Here is a 17,544-nt window from a genome sequence, read left to right as displayed (position 1 = left end):
TTCTCTTAGTGTACCAATGGCGCCCCTACTTTTTATTGGCGACATTTTGCATCGCCTGCCCAGTCTTTTACTTTCGTAGGGAGTGGCTAGTCCTCCGGGGTCAAAAATTTTCTCTTAAAGATACCTTTTTCTGCTGTACTTTGAACGAAGTGTTGATCAAGTGTTTGTTCTGCGTAGCTGAGTCTTTGTTCATCGCTGTGTGTACCCATTCTTATGTTGAGTCACCTTGGTCAATATAAGTGGTGACTGCAGCGCCCCTGGCGAGTCCCCTCACTAACGAGGATGACCACCCTCGTTACTAAGGGTGGGCAAGATAGTTGAAAAGTGCAGTATTGCAGCATATCTCATGAGAACCCTTCAAGGCGTGAGAGAATTGAAGTTACAGTTCTTTCTTTCATGTCAGACATAATTACGTCACTTTCAACAGGGGCTGTATCACCGGTACGGGTATAAGGCTTACACGTAAATATATAATAAAAATAATTATAACAACAACAACAATAATAATAATAATAATAATAATAATAATAATAATAATAATAATAATAATAATAATAATAATAATAATAGTAATAATCAGAAAGATTAAGAAAATTCACAATACAGTGGCTGAAACAATACAAATAACCTATATTAAGGAGACTGAACTTATGACGATAAATCGGCCCGACTTGAAGGTATCAGTTGATCAGATGAGGTATCAGCTGAGGTATCAGTTGAGGCATCAATTGAGGTATCAGTTGAGGCATCAATTGAGGTATCAGCTGAGGTATCAGTTGAGGCATCAATTGAGGTATCAACTGAGGTATCAGCTAACTGTGTAATTTAAAATGTGTTTCTCTTTCCTGTTCTCCATATTCCTCTGAAGATGTATGTGTTAGCACAAGAAAGCGTTCAAATTTTACTGTTTTCTTATTAAACAAACCATAACACGGGCGGGGTTTGAACCCGCGATCAGAGTCTCAAAATTCCAGACCGTCGTGTTAGCCACTGGGCCAGCTAACTTCAACAAGATTTATCCAACTCTCTGATCGCGGGTTCAAACCCCGCCCGTGGAAAGGTTTGTTTGCAATCGTGTCATTACGATTTCGTGAATCATGTTTTCTTTTTCACTGTCGTATTTTTTTTATATTGCAATCGCTCGTTTTTCTGTAATTTCTTACACACACACACACACACACACACACACACACACACACACACACACATATATATATATATATATATATATATATATATATATATATATATATATATATATATATATATATATATATATATATATATATATATATATATATATATATATATATATATATATATATGTTTATCATGATTGTGTCACTGTCAGGGCCGACCTACAACCTCACAAATTTCCTTTGTTGTATACTAAGTTGCGGGTGGTGGTACACAGTTTACCTTCAAGGTATACTTAGGAGTTAGTAAACAAACTCCCGAGTACAGTTATAAAGGCTAAAACGTTGTGTAGTTTTAAAAATAGGTTAGATAAATACATGAGTGGGTGTGGGTGGGTGTGAGTTGGACCTGATTAGCTTGTGCTAATGGGTCAGTTGCCGTGTTCCTTCATTCAGTGAATGTGACCTGACCTGACTAGGTTGGGGCATTAGCTTAAGCCGGTAGGAGACTTGGACCTGCCTCGCATTGGCCAGTAGGCTTGCTGCAGTGTTCCTTCTTTCTTTTGTTCTTATGAATTACTCCAGCCTACATGGAGTGTTGGCCGCCTAGTAAAAGTTGGTAGGAGAGAAAGTGGTCGTGATGTACACACGAAGAGAAAGGGGAAGAGGGAAAGCGGTTTTTAGAGGATGGGAAGAAGGGGGAGGGGGAATCGTGACAAATAAGAAAGAGAAAGAAAAACAGGATTAGTTCATGAATCTTCAGGACCGTAAAACATTGGATGAGCATAAAATTAGTTAGCGGACTGTGAGTCCCGGTTTACCTCGTTAGTGTGTATATTATAATAATTGACTATATAACAACTGTTACGGTAGGTTTGTAGATGAATGGTTCAGAGAACCGACATGTTGATAAATTAGACACATGTGCAACTCTTGGGTATCTTTATTGAGGAAACGTTTCGCCACACAGTGGCTTCATCAGTCCATACAAAGGAGAATCTTGAAGAACAGGAGTAGAATGAGGTAATCAGTCCCTCAACCTTGAGTCGATGTGGTCAGTCCATCAATCTTGAATAGAATACGGCATACGTGCGGAGAAGGAGCTTATAAACCGTTGGTAGGAGAGGTGCAGCAGTCATAGGCGGTGTCACATTTGTTCAATGTGGACAAATGCGGTGTTACATTGAACAAATGTGACACCGCCTATGACTGCTGCACTTCTCCTACCAACGGTTTATAAGCTCCTTCTCCGCACGTATGCCGTATTCTATTCAAGATTGATGGACTGACCACATCGACTCAAGGTTGAGGGACTGATTACCTCATTCTACTCCTGTTCTTCAAGATTCTCCTTTGTATGGACTGATGAAGCCACTGTGTGGCGAAACGTTTCCTCAATAAAGATACCCAAGAGTTGCACATGTGTCTAATTTATGTTACGGTAGGTGTTTCCATAAGACACCTGCTGTCCCTGTTCACCCATCATTAAAATAGATACCTGGGTGTTAGTGGACTGGTGTGGGTCGCATCCTGGGACAAAAACCGATTTAATTTGCCCAAAATGCTCATCACAACAAGGGGCTTTCTATATAGTAGTATGTTATTGATGTCAGATAGGACTGTATACCTTGTACATGTACTTGTAGTAAATAAAGATTATTATTATTATTATAGGTAGGTATTAGGTTTGTCAGGAAACAGGACAAGTGTTTCCTGACACAGGTCTTAGTTATATGATGATCCGCAGCTGGGGTTTTTGATAAATTATATAATCTGCCCGAGTCCTTCCGCTGGCTTACCCCTCCACCCCTTTAAAAATTGTAGTTATGATTATTAACAAATCATTAACAAGTGTTATTTATCATCTTGCCTTCGCGTATAGTCTAGTGTCTTGTTATTTCCTCACAATGTGCTTTTATGTTAAGTATTTTGCTTCATCATTTTCCATAATCAACTTTTGCCTTCTGGTAAAGCCGACGGGTTTATTGTTAAAAAAATATTGTCATGACTTTTGATAAAGCCCAGTGGTTCATTATTCCATAAAAATTGTTGAGTGAAAGTCAAATTACAGAAGGACCTCGCTTATACAGCAGCAAGTTAGGTTCCAGGCTGCTGCTGCTGTAAAGCGGAACTCACTGTACACTGAATCACAGTTTTTTTTTTTTACGTTCAAATACACATAAAAGTCTGGTAACATGTTTACACTATCAGATATTAAGTGAGCAATATAACTACGTCTAAATAATACATACAAACTACACACGTTACTTACCTTCAAATGTTCTCGTCCTTAGTTGATAGTGAGTGATGAATATATTGTAGGAAGTATGAATAAATGAAGAATGTGTATAACTGTATTGGTAGAACACTGTAAAGTCAAGCACTGTAAAGCCAAGCACTGTAAAGTCAAGCACTGTAAAGTCAAGCACTGTAAAGTCAAGCACTGTAAAGCCAAGCACTGTAAAGTCAAGCACTGTAAAGTCAAGCACTGTAAAGTCAAGCACTGTAAAGCCAAGCACTGTAAAGCCAAGCACTGTAAAGTCAAGCACTGTAAAGCCAAGCACTGTAAAGCCAAGCACTGTAAAGCCAAGCACTGTAAAGTCAAGCACTGTAAAGTCAAGCACTGTAAAACCAAGCACTGTAAAGTCAAGCACTGTAAAGCCAAGCACTGTAAAGCCAAGCACTGTAAAGTCAAGCACTGTAAAGTCAAGCACTGTAAAGTCAAGCACTGTAAAGCCAAGCACTGTAAAGTCAAGCACTGTAAAGTCAAGCACTGTAAAGTCAAGCACTGTAAAGCCAAGCACTGTAAAGCCAAGCACTGTAAAGCCAAGCACTGTAAAGCCAAGCACTGTAAAGCCAAGCACTGTAAAGCCAAGCACTGTAAAGTCAAGCACTGTAAAGTCAAGCACTGTAAAACCAAGCACTGTAAAGTCAAGCACTGTAAAGCCAAGCACTGTAAAGCCAAGCACTGTAAAGCCAAGCACTGTAAAGTCAAGCACTGTAAAGTCAAGCACTGTAAAGTCAAGCACTGTAAAGCCAAGCACTGTAAAGCCAAGCACTGTAAAACCAAGCACTGTAAACTCAAGCACTGTAAAGTCAAGCACTGTAAAGCCAAGCACTGTAAAGCCAAGCACTGTAAAGTCAAGCACTGTAAAGTCAAGCACTGTAAAGCCAAGCACTGTAAAGTCAAGCACTGTAAAGCCAAGCACTGTAAAGCCAAGCACTGTAAAGTCAAGCACTGTAAAGTCAAACACTGTAAAGTCAAGCACTGTAAAGTCAAACACTGTAAAGTCAAGCACTGTAAAGCCAAGCACTGTAAAGTCAAACACTGTAAAGTCAAGCACTGTAAAGCCAAGCACTGTAAAGTCAAGCACTGTAAAGCCAAGCACTGTAAAGTCAAGCACTGTAAAGTCAAGCACTGTAAAACCAAGCACTGTAAAACCAAGCACTGTAAAGCCAAGCACTGTAAAGCCAAGCACTGTAAAGCCAAGCACTGTAAAACCAAGCACTGTAAAGTCAAGCACTGTAAAGCCAAGCACTGTAAAGTCAAGCACTGTAAAGTCAAGCACTGTAAAGTCAAGCACTGTAAAGTCAAGCACTGTAAAACCAAGCACTGTAAAGTCAAGCACTGTAAAGCCAAGCACTGTAAAACCAAGCACTGTAAAACCAAGCACTGTAAAGTCAAGCACTGTAAAGTCAAGCACTGTAAAGTCAAGCACTGTAAAGTCAAGCACTGTAAAACCAAGCACTGTAAAGTCAAGCACTGTAAAGTCACTGTAAAGTCAAGCACTGTAAAGTCAAGCACTGTAAAGTCAAGCACTGTAAAACCAAGCACTGTAAAACCAAGCACTGTAAAGTCAAGCACTGTAAAGTCAAGCACTGTAAAACCAAGCACTGTAAAGCCAAGCACTGTAAAGCCAAGCACCGTAAAACCAAGCACTGTAAAGTCAAGCACTGTAAAGCCAAGCACTGTAAAGTCAAGCACTGTAAAGCCAAGCACTGTAAAGCCAAGCACTGTAAAGCCAAGCACTGTAAAACCAAGCACTGTAAAGTCAAGCACTGTAAAGCCAAGCACTGTAAAGTCAAGCACTGTAAAGTCAAGCACTGTAAAGTCAAGCACTGTAAAGTCAAGCACTGTAAAGCCAAGCACTGTAAAACCAAGCACTGTAAAACCAAGCACTGTAAAGTCAAGCACTGTAAAGCCAAGCCCTGTAAAACCAAGCACTGTAAAGCCAAGCACTGTAAAGCCAAGCACTGTAAATCCAAGCACTGTAAAGCCAAGCACTGTAAAGCCAAGCACTGTAAAGTCAAGCACTGTAAAGCCAAGCACTGTAAAGTCAAGCACTGTAAAGCCAAGCCCTGTAAAACCATGCACTGTAAAGCCAAGCACTGTAAAGCCAAGCACTGTAAAACCAAGCACTGTAAAACCAAGCACTGTAAAGCCAAGCACTGTAAAGCCAAGCACTGTAAAGCCAAGCACTGTAAAGCCAAGCACTGTAAAGTCAAGCACTGTAAAGCCAAGCACTGTAAGCCAAGCACTGTAAGTCAAGCACTGTAAAGCCAAGCACTGTAAAGCCAAGCACTGTAAGCCAAGCACTGTAAAGCCAAGCAATGTAAAGCCAAGCACTGTAAAACCAAGCCCTGTAAAGTCATGCACTGTAAAGCCAAGCACTGTAAAACCAAGCACTGTAAAGCCAAGCACTGTAAAGCCAAGCACTGTAAGCCAAGCACTGTAAAGTCAAGCACTGTAAAGCCAAGCACTGTAAGCCAAGCACTGTAAAGCCAAGCACTGTAAAGCCAAGCACTGTAAAGCCAAGCACTGTAAAGCCAAGCACTGTAAAGCCAAGCACTGTAAGCCAAGCACTGTAAAGTCAAGCACTGTAAGCCAAGCACTGTAAAGCCAAGCACTGTAAAGCCAAGCACTGTAAGCCAAGCACTGTAAAGCCAAGCACTGTAAGCCAAGCACTGTAAAGCCAAGCACTGTAAAGTCAAGCACTGTAAAGCCAAGCACTGTAAAGCCAAGCACTGTAAAGTCAAGCACTGTAAAGCCAAGCACTGTAAAGCCAAGCACTGTAAAGTCAAGCACTGTAAAGCCAAGCACTGTAAAGCCAAGCACTGTAAAGCCAAGCACTGTAAAGCCAAGCACTGTAAAGCCAAGCACTGTAAAGCCAAGCACTGTAAAACCAAGCACTCTAAAGCCAAGCACTGTAAAGCCAAGCACTGTAAAGCCAAGCACTGTAAAGCCAAGCACTGTAAAGCCAAGCACTGTAAAGCCAAGCACTGTAAAGCCAAGCACTGTAAAGCCAAGCACTGTAAAGCCAAACACTGTAAAGCCAAGCACTGTAAAGCCAAGCACTGTAAAGCCAAGCACTGTAAAGCCAAGCACTGTAAAGCCAAGCACTGTAAAGCCAAGCACTGTAAAGCCAAGCACTGTAAAGCCAAGCACTGTAAAGTCAAGCACTGTAAAGTCAAGCACTGTAAAGCCAAGCACTGTAAAGTCAAGCACTGTAAAGCCAAGCACTGTAAAGCCAAGCACTGTAAAGCCAAGCACTGTAAAACCAAGCACTGTAAAGCTGGCCTTCCTGTAAAATATTCTTACATTCATGGGGAAGCACTAAATCCACATGGGGTGATACAGAGCCTGAGGGAGGAGGGAAGGAGAAGCAGTCAGGCTCGATTCAAGGAAATGGAGCACAGATCCAATTCCCTAGATCAAGAGCCCCTCACCAGCGTCAAGGAACCTGGGAACTTCAAACAGCAATAATAAGGGAAATAAACCATTTACTGGTGGGCAGATGTCACCGGCGGGGTACCCCAAGGATCAGTCATGACTTTGATTATAGAAATATAAACATTTAAGCAGTATAATGTGATCCTTTACTGATAACGTTTCGCCCGCACAGTGGGCTTTATCAAGTCATAAACAGATCTGATTATCTTTGTAATTTATGTGTATAACTCCTTTCAAGGAAGGGGTAAGATACCTTGATGCTGGTGAAGGGCTTCTGATCCAAGGACCTGCAGCTACCATTCTCTTTTGTCAAACCTGATTATCACCCATTTCCCAGACACTATGGGATGACCACTACGAGTTTTGCGCTTCCCCTTCCCTTTAATAATAATAATAGAAATAATACTACTACTTAAATAATAATAATAATAATAATAATAATAATAATAATAATAATAATAATAATAATAATAATAATAATAATAATAATAGCAATAATAAACAGCGGAGACAGAGTCACACCCTGCAATACCAGACAAGTGCACAAAGGAAATAGTTCATTGGAATGCGAGGCACACGAGCGTGGGAGCACAAGTGAGAGTTAGGGACAAATGAATCACAGATGCACCAGGAACTACTTGCTGGATACCCTGGGGGTTAATAGGTGGAATAAGTTACCTGTGGCAGTGGATAAGTTAAACCTCATACATTACTTTACAAATAGACTTAGTAAGTCCTAGCATTCAAGATAACAATGCCATCAGGCGACAGTACATATAAGAGGCAGTGCCGTGAACATACACACACACACACACACACACACACACACACACACACACACACACACACACACACACACACACACACACACACACACACACACACACACACACCAAACGCAAATAGGTGAGTATGCACACAAGCATTCACTTATGCGCGCATGTACGCACGCATACGCACCCGCACACGCACGCACTCTCTTTAATAATACAACAGTAGAATATTTTTCAAGAGGAGGTGGTAAATGCTACCAAAGAAAATGAAAAAATATATATGATCAGTATTAAGAAGGAAGAAGAGACGCCAGAAGCTTGACTCAACTGCTGCTGCTGCAACGTTATCACACCTGAACCATAACAATTACCTCAAGCAATTGTACAAGTATATGTTATTGAGGGTAAGGCGATACGCCCTTTTTTGTGTCTCTTATTCTCTCTGCCAGGGCGAAGCTTTTGTACTGCCGCTGGTAAGACTGTCAGTAGAACAGCAGACAGTGTCACCAGCTGGGTACACTCTCCTGCGTCGTGGGCAAGAGAAGGTGGAGGTGGTAACACTTGTGAATTGAGTAGCTTATTATTATAATAATGGAGAAGCGCTGAACTCGCAGGGGTCATACAGAGCTCTCTTAAACCCCTCTTTCGATCTTATGTTTGATCCAAGAAGGGAGAAGACAGCCTCAGTCCAAGATATAGATCCCAATAGGCTAGACACCGACTTCGGACGTCAGGTTATGGTGGGCCAGGAGGTTGAGCTCAACTCTGCAGTCACAGCTGCGTCAGTAGTCTACAACCTGTTGTGACAGTCTTACCTCATATTCTTCATGTTGGTCATTGTGTGTTAGTTACTGAAGTTGGACTCCATCACTGCGCCTTCCTTCCCTCTCTCCCTCCCTCCCACCCTGCATTTTTCCTTCATGTATCCTTTCCTACCTCACTCATCCCTTTCCAAGCTCTCTTTCCTTCCTACACACTTATACCATCCTTCCCTACCTCTCTATCCATACCGATCCCTCTCTCCCCACATCCTCCTTTCTTCTCTCCCTCTTATCATTCCCACACGTTCCCTCTTTCTTACCCTGTCCACCTCATTTCTACAGTCTGCCACCTCCACATCTTCCATCCCACCCTCGCCCTCTCAACTGTTCTTATTTCTGAACATGCCTACTATCGACCAGTGGCGTCCTAGAGTCGAGCAACAAGCTGTACAGATTTCGACAGGACGTGTGTGTTTGTCACTCCTCCATCTGCAATTATATGTAGGAGACTATTCTTTGTCGATTGAAAATTTGCACATTCACCTCACCCATCACCACCTAATAAATGTTGCAGCGCCTCTCTTGAGTGTGAGTCGTGGGGTGCAGGTGACTGTGGAGCACATTTTGAGTGCCCACGGCTTCGGCCTTTCACCTACGTCTTGGTTATTACAGTTACCGTTGTGCTTAAAGGGACTTCGGTGTATTGCCGAGAGAGTTTTTTTTATCATGGATGATTTCACGGGTGTTCTAACTGATGCAGCTTATGTTAACTTGGTCTGATATTGATTGTGTGGTGTGTTGTGTTCGTGCTAGCTGCTTTTATTGTTTTTACATATTTTTATGGTATTATGTTGTTGGTTAGAGTGGTGAGGGATGTACCGGGTCAAAGTGCTCTTCCAGTCTCCCTTCCTCCACTACTTCACTTTCTCTTCATCCCTCATATTTTTATTGATTCATTTTAACTCTTTTTTTCCTCCTTCCGTTTTTCATATTGCACATCCACTAACCACACTTTATGTTAAATAAAAGGACATAAGTGCAACTAATGTGGCATTTTATTGTGGCAACGTTTCGCTCTCCAGGAGCTTTGTCAAGCCGTTACAAACAATACATGGACACAGAGGGTATATATAGGCTCAGAGTGAAGTGTAATACTAGTGGTAGTAATAGTAGTAATAATATTAGTTGTAGTAGTAATACAATATTGTAGAACAATCAACTTGCACATAAGTAAAGGTTGTATTAATATTGGTAATTCTACCAATATTAATACAACCGCACTTTGTGTAATACGAACGTAGAGAAACAACAACGATTTTGTTGCTTTAAAATCCTATAAAAGAGAACTAAAAAATCTTAAATCAAAAGATATAACTAAATGACAGTATCATTATTATGCAGTTCTTCAATACATCCAACACAGTTTTTTCCGCTCCATCACACCCTCAGCATATTGTTCTTATGACAGTGTCAGTGCCAACCCTCTCCTGACACTGCTGGTCACTCACAATCGACGCCCTTGTAAAGTAAACAGTGCGAGACAAGACCTTCTCTCTGTGGTAAGAAAGTGGTCACTCACTCTGTCGACGTCCTTGTACTTTATACGGTGCGAGACCAGAAATATTGACGCACAATACGCTCTTGTAAGGTAAAGAGCGCGGAACTTCTCTGTGGTACGCCAGTGGTCGGTCTGGTGAGTGTTTCTAAACAATTACTCTTAGTAATGGGGGTCTGTGGCCCACAGGTAATCTATAGTAATTGCGTACTTTAAAAGTTATATATGTTACCTTGGTATTATTACAGTCATAGGTAATAGCGATAGAAGGATGTGATGGCAAGCCTTGCAATTTTTGAGGTCAGATTGAATGTAGTTTTTGTTGATATTGATTATTTATTGTGGCTACAGTAGCAGGATAGTGCTTGAAGCTTCCCTTCGTCACTGTCACTGGGGGAGGACTGCGAACCAAGAACAAAAATTAGGACTATGTTCTGTGTAACACACATGTGCAACAGTTAGGTAATTTTATTCCTAAACGTTTCGCTTACACAGTAGGCGCCTTCAGTCACGTACAAAGAGTGCAGCTGAGCAGTAGGGATGTAAAGGCGTAGTTTTGAGATGGTCAGTCCGTCAGCCTGGTTCAAAACTAAGTGAGTGATGGACTAATTACATCGTCTTTACATCTCTACTGTTTCTGCTGCCTCTGTACTCGACTGAAGATGCTTACTGTGTAGGCAAAACGATTTGGAATAAAGATACCTAACTTACGTATCAACGTCGTTATTGTATACTATTATTAAATAACACAAAGACACAATACCGTGACTGGAACAATACACAAATAACCCGTACATAGGAGAGAGGAGCTTGCGGCAATGTTTCGGTCCGATTTGGACCATTTACAAAGTCACACTAACAGAAAGGAACGAACGAACGAACAAGTTCAGGTAAGATCCCAATGGGATGAGCGGGAAGACGGGACAGACGAAGAATAGCTCTGGAGAGGAGTGTTCTTAGTCGTAAAAATAGAGCCAGGGCTTAACCCAGCAGCTAAGGTGATCGTGGGGCAGACTTGAGAATAGGAATAGCAGGGACTGTTACATCGAACTTGTGGTAGTTGAAGTCTTGAATCTTGAGTAGCTGGCAGCAGGCTAGGTCACATCAGAGGGTAGAACATATATGGGAGTTATAGGAGTAACTGAGGAGGCAGGTTAGCAATGGAGCCATTTTCGAACTTTTTGAAGCTGCTCCTAGATAGGTGGTATAATTTAGTCTTGTTACTGAAGGTGAAACGTAGAGGCTTGATGAACTCAAGAACTTGGGTGAGTTCGTCAAGAAAAGAGAGGCGGAGGGAGTATATATATCTTTTGTACATAGTTCTTCTGATTTCTTATTATGTCCAAGAATCTATATTGATAAAGCCACTGGATGGCGAAATGTCTGCAATAAAGATAACCAGATGTTGCACAAGTGTCTTAACTTTCATCATATATAGGTCAGCAGACAGGAACGGGACAGGAAAGGTAAATGAAGATGGTAGAGGTAGTAGTAGTGGTGCAAAGACTAAGAAAGAGGAGCACTGTAAGGGAGCTAGGGGCCCACAAAGGGAGCTAGGGGCCCACAAGGGAGCTAGGGACCCACAAAGGGTAGGAACAAGAACACAGAGGGGGGAATAATAATAATGGACCACATACCTAAGGCAGAAGAAAGAAAACCCAAAGGAGAAAGAGGAAAGGGGAAGAGGGAGAAGAGGAAAACAAGAATCAGGTTAAGTCACGGGTGTTCTGAAGTTTCGAACATTTTACTGTGCTCCAAACTTTAGGGTGACTGGTACTCCTGCACTCGACACTTCACCACACCATAATCCATTTGAGTCACATAACCTCACCGTTCATGGCATCATGTCTGGATCAATAAAACCTCTAGGTGGGTGAAACGTTCCAATCATAAAGTTACCTGATGTTTCAAAAGTGTTTCTTGTATATATAGTATCTGATACTATTCAAATGCGCTCTTTACATTACATTATGTATTTTCTTGTTTTGATTGATAATGCCCCAGAGGGCGAAACGTGTCCTAATAGATCCTGAGTGTTGTAAGTGTGAACACAGACACAGTTTCCATTGACCTAAACACGTTGTGAATGTTTTTACGGAACTATCGTGTGACGTAACTGTTATGCAAGTAACATAGTTGCATATAATATTCTAAGGGAAAGCAAAGCTATCAACACGTATCTAAATTAACATGCAGCATCCACCCAGTCATCCGGAAGACATCTGAGCGTCGGGGCCCCGGGCAAACTCTCCCCTCCCAGCAGAACGATGGTTTTTATTGTCAATAACGCAATTACATGAACAGATAGCTTCCATCTTGCTGAAGTTGTTGGTAGCCTTATGTTGTCATGCACGAGTAAATGCTACACAGGTGTTGTCTCTCAACCTGGACGCACATGTTCTATAAGAAATATTGCCATAAGAGTTTGGAATCGGGATATATTCACCGGGAAGTGTGAAACGTAAAAAATAAACACAGATGCAGTATAATGTGAACCTGTATTAACTACGTTTCGCCCACACAGTGGGCTTTATTAAGTCACAAACAGATCCGTCAATAAAGGATCACATTATATCTCATTTGTGTTTATTTTTCCATCGTGTCGGTGTTCTACAACTTTTATCTCCACACTGTGAAAAAGACTGTTCAAAAGATTCTTTCCCATAAAACTAAATGAAACAGATATGTGGACGAATTCCTATGCTTATTGTACAAGAAAATAGATGCAAAAAAATCTACTTGAATTAAATAGGCTACTTCCATCCATAATATTTACTGTTCTCACTGTATACGCTGAGAATTCTGCATATTCCATAAAGAATGAAAAATAGTCAAGTTTGATCTCAGGCAGTGAATGACAGCTTTGTCTGAAACAAGAGACCTTCACCGGCATTACGGCACCTCCCTCCTGGAGTAGTACATGGGGTGGAAAACGTACTTCCGGTACATGTGAGGATGGTGAAGCAGTGAGCGAGTCATCATATGACCCGTGACACCACACCTTCCTGTCTCATCACCAACAAAATACCACGATATTGTTCTTTATATACAGGGGTTCTTTATATACAGGGTGTTTCACTCGTAGGAGGCCCCGAGAAGGTACTCCCGTAGTTGCAACTGTTTTGTTTGTATCTTATGTAAGTATTAAACTATAACTCGGGGCATCTTACTCCATAACTCGAGTAAGAGGCTTCGAGTTATCTTTTACTATAGACAAATAAACAAACAAGACAGATGCAACTACGAGAGTACCAGTTCGGGGCCTCCGACGAGTAAGAATATATATATATATATATATATATATATATATATATATATATATATATATATATATATATATATATATATATATATATATATATATATATATATAGCTTTAAGAAGAGGTATGATAAAGCTCACGGAGCGGGAAGAGTGACCGGGTAGCGGCCAGTTGAAGAAGCGGGGCCAGGAGCTGTGACTTGACCCCCGCAACCGCAACTAGGTGAGTACACACACACACACATACAACAGGCCTAGTGTCTAATCGACATGTGCCTAGGACAAAATGGTAACTAGCACACACACGCACACACTCATTATCGCCAGTCCACAGCAGGATTCGAACATGCACACTCTACATCAGAGTACGCAGTACTTTATCCACACAACTAGACCCCAGATAAATATGGGCGCTTACTCGAAGCTAGACGTTCACTCCCACACACCCCGATACACCACGCTTGTGCAGTTATTTCATCAAAACCTTCCACATACGGTGAACTTCGAAAGAGATTTTGGAATGTTTAAGCATTCCAGAATCTCACTCGAAGTGTTTATTGAATAGATAAGTCAGACAAATGTACAATAACTAGGTATGTTTATTCCTAAACGTTTCGCCTACGTAGCAGGCGTAGGCTTCATAATTCGAATATAGAGGTTACAAATATGAAAACAGAAGAAGCAATGGAGAGGTAATGATGTGATCAGTCCATCAACCTTGAAGCAGTACTTTGAGGTAGTCAGTCCCTCAGCCTAGAGAATTGTTCAACCTAGCTGTTGCACGAGTCGTACTACCTACTTTTCAGTGTTGTACACCATTATTATATTCACAATGCGCTGTTCATTTCTGTTTTTTTTTTTTTACTTTAAAAGTCCATGAAACAGCCGAAAGAAATATATGAAAAGTATTTGTTTTCAAGTGAACAATGTATCATGTGACGAGGGTGTTGTCAGCCTCTTGTGTGGTGTTAGTGATGGGATATAGTTAAGTGTATCATGTGACGAGGTGTTAGCAGCTCTGGTGTGATGGTGATGATGGGATATAGTGTCAATGCATCATGTGACGAGTGTGTTAGCAGCTCTGGTGTGATGGTGATGATGGGGTATATAAGATTACGAGGTATCAAAGAAAGTCTCGCCGAGTTCAACTACTGACTCGCAGGTTGTACGGGAAACTTTATACGAGGTTCGGTCCGTCCTGGAGCAATATCAATTCATGTTTGTTATTTGATATTGGTCCAGAATGGGCCGAACGTCACTTTTCTGCACATATTGTAGGTTATTTGTGAACTGTTTCAGATACGGTTTTGTGACTTATATTGTTCAAGTTGTGAACTCAAGTTAAGTTGTAACAAACAGGAAATAAAATCTTTCGTTTAATTACAATGTATACGTAACGATATTGTATCTTTATATAAAATATATATCGTTGAATATAACAAGCTGCATTAATAAACGTATTTCTTTAGTTCCAGTGTGTACAAGGGGATATATCACCTTATATAATGTATTAAAGAAGTGACGTGTCTGACCTCACTAGGTCAAGAGATTGGCTTAAGCCGGTGGGAGAATTGGACCTGCCTCGCATAGGCCAGTAGGCCTGTTGCAGTGTTCCTTCTTTCTTATGTTCTTCATATATCGTGCCTTTCTATACATTTTTCAAAAAAGATATGCAGCCTGAAGCTATAAATCATGAATATCATTCAATTATGATACTTCAGTAGAAATTTTATTCCTTTACTTAGAATGTATTCATGAAAAAACCATACCCCCGGCCGGGATGTATCAGTGGTTCATTACTTTGTAATTTGTTCATGACTGTAACCATGTATAGGAGTGAAGCTGATTCATTACCTCTGTAACTTGCCATGATTAGTGACCAGATCTACCTGGAGTTCATTACCTTTGTAACTAGTTCAGCTATCATAACTTTGGGGTCCAGTCACTGGACCCATTATGTACCTTTGTAATCTTTTGACTACCGCCCACAGGATGGGTATGGGGTGCATAAAGATATTAAACTAAAGTGTGTGTGTGTGTGTGTGTGTGTGTGTGTGTGTGTGTGTGTGTGTGTGTGTGTGTGTGTGTGTGTGTGTGTGTGTGTGTGTGTGGTGTGTGTGACTCAACAATCAATATTTGCACCAATAACTCATTACAGTTGTGACCGGGTGTGGAAGTGTGAATTGCTCATTACTCTATAATTTGTTCATGACTGTAGCCAAAGTATAAACGTAAGTAACCATTCTACAGAATTCATTACCTTTGTAAATTGTGAGTTCATTACCTTTGTAAATTGTGAGTTCATTACCTTTGTAAATTGTGAGTTCATTACCTCTGTAACTTGCTCAGCTATCAAAACTTTGGAGTCCAGTCCCTGGACCAATTATGTACCTCTGTAATCTTTTGACTACCGCCCACAGGATGGGTATGGGGTGCATAATAAACATATTAAACTAACTAACGGCCGGGATTGAACCCGCGGTCATAGAGTCTCAAAACTCCAGCCCGTCGCGTTAGCCACTAGACCAGCTAGCCACAATAAGATTCATCCAACTAGGTATATTTCTACACCATAGGAAAGTTGGATGAATCTTATTGTGGCTAGCTGGTCTAGTGGCTAACGCGACGGGCTGGAGTTTTGAGACTCTATGACCGCGGGTTCAATCCCGGCCGGGGGTATGGTGTATTTGCAATCGTGTCATTACGATTTCTTAAGTCAAGTCGTATTCATGAAGGTATCTTTAAATCATATTACTCAAAATATTTTAGTAGTTATGGTACACCACTTAAGACAATCCATGAACTGAGTATCTCTGTCGTGAATGAAAGTGTCAACCAGACTGACGTGTTTACCTGCAAAAATATATTTCATATTGTTAAAATTTCGTAGGTTACTTTAGCTTGTCAGTAATATGTATTATTCCTGTTGTAATAAATTATACGACAAACTACAAATATATATATATATATATATATATATATATATATATATATATATATATATATATATATATATATATATATAAAGATGTATGTGTCAGCACATGAAAGGGCTCGGGTTTTCCTGTGTATTTTTATTTTCCTGTGGAATTTTTTTTATCTGCAACTCAGATTCATCTTTTTATCTCTTCTTGTGCGGTATAAAAAAATATTATAGTTTACATGTACCAAAACGTTGTTATAGACAAAATAAAGCCACTAGTCACACTGCATTACGCGTTTCATTCTTATTTCTCCCATGAAGTTGTCTTTTTTTTTTAAAGCATTTCTTTATATTGTAGATATTTTGTAAAGGTCATGTTAATGCACAGGATGAACTGCGGGATGTTATATGTTGTCTTAGTCTCAGTCAAGACTAGTTTTTATAGCCGCTTTTAACTTTTTTTTCTCTATTATAAAATGTTATGAGAGTGAACTTGACTGTTGCAACTAGACGGTGTATTAATGTGCATTCAGTGTTCTTCTGCATAAGTTCTCGCGCACTTGTTTTGCTGGATGAAATGCATTTTGTGTGTGAAAACAAGAGTTAGGTCTTGGTTGTGGTTCTGTCTGTTCATCTTGGTAACAACGTACACGAGTCTTGGTAACAACGTACACGAGTCTTGGTAATAACGTACACGAGTCTTGGTAACGTAGGTAAGTACTTCAGTAAAAGGACACAAATTGTTTGGTGAAACGTACATAGGTCTTGATAACATACACATGAGTTTTGATAAAACGTATACAAGTATCTTGGTCACAAGGTAGACTTCTTGGTACGATTAACTAGGTTGTCATTGTATCCAAGACTTAACACAAAAAACTCACATGTTGCAGTTATTTCTCCTCCCTGGGAGTGCCATTATGTTGTATCTTCAGTGTGTCAGCAGGGATAGACGGTTCCCCTGTGATGTGTATAACCTGTCAGTAGTGACGGGCAGCAGCAGACACTCTCCTGTGTGTACGAGCAACACACACACACTGGCGGATCTTCGCCACCTTCTTAGCGTCAACACCTACAGGAGATCACCGAAACTTTTCTGGTACGGGAAGGATGAGGGAGAGGTGAAGGGGAGGGAGGGGTGAGGGAGGAGTGGGGGAGAAATGAGGGGCGGAGGAAGACCTGTCAGCATGTAAAGCTTTCCTACCTTCACTTTCTAAATCCTTCCACCCTTACTCCGCCCACCACTTACCCCACACTCCGCCCACTATTTTTTTATAGCAAATTCGGACACATCATGAGGGTGCTGCTGTTAGGTGTCACCTAACTCGATTGGTAGCGTACTAAGCTCACACACTAAGGTCCGTGGTTCAATCCCCGGTACGGGTGGAAACATTAGGAAGTGTT

At 40.8% G+C, this 17,544-nt stretch overlaps 1 protein-coding gene across 1 annotated transcript in view; it reads right to left on the bottom strand.

Moving 5' to 3' along the window:
• The window catches only part of LOC128687632 (salivary peroxidase/catechol oxidase-like), a 51,197-nt gene extending 33,941 nt beyond the window's left edge, over window positions 1-17,256 (bottom strand). Inside the window, exon 1 of the mRNA XM_070084067.1 lies at window positions 17,025-17,256. Within this exon, the coding sequence (XP_069940168.1) occupies window positions 17,025-17,059 (35 nt within the window). The 5' untranslated portion in view covers window positions 17,060-17,256. The remainder of the gene's footprint in view (window positions 1-17,024) is intronic.
• Window positions 17,257-17,544: the final 288 nt, after the last annotated feature.

The sequence above is a fragment of the Cherax quadricarinatus genome, chromosome 11 (assembly GCF_038502225.1).
Source record: "Cherax quadricarinatus isolate ZL_2023a chromosome 11, ASM3850222v1, whole genome shotgun sequence".
NCBI lineage: Eukaryota > Metazoa > Arthropoda > Malacostraca > Decapoda > Parastacidae > Cherax > Cherax quadricarinatus.
The sequence above is the reverse complement of the archived record's forward strand: the minus strand, read 5'-3'. Positions and strand labels throughout refer to the sequence as shown.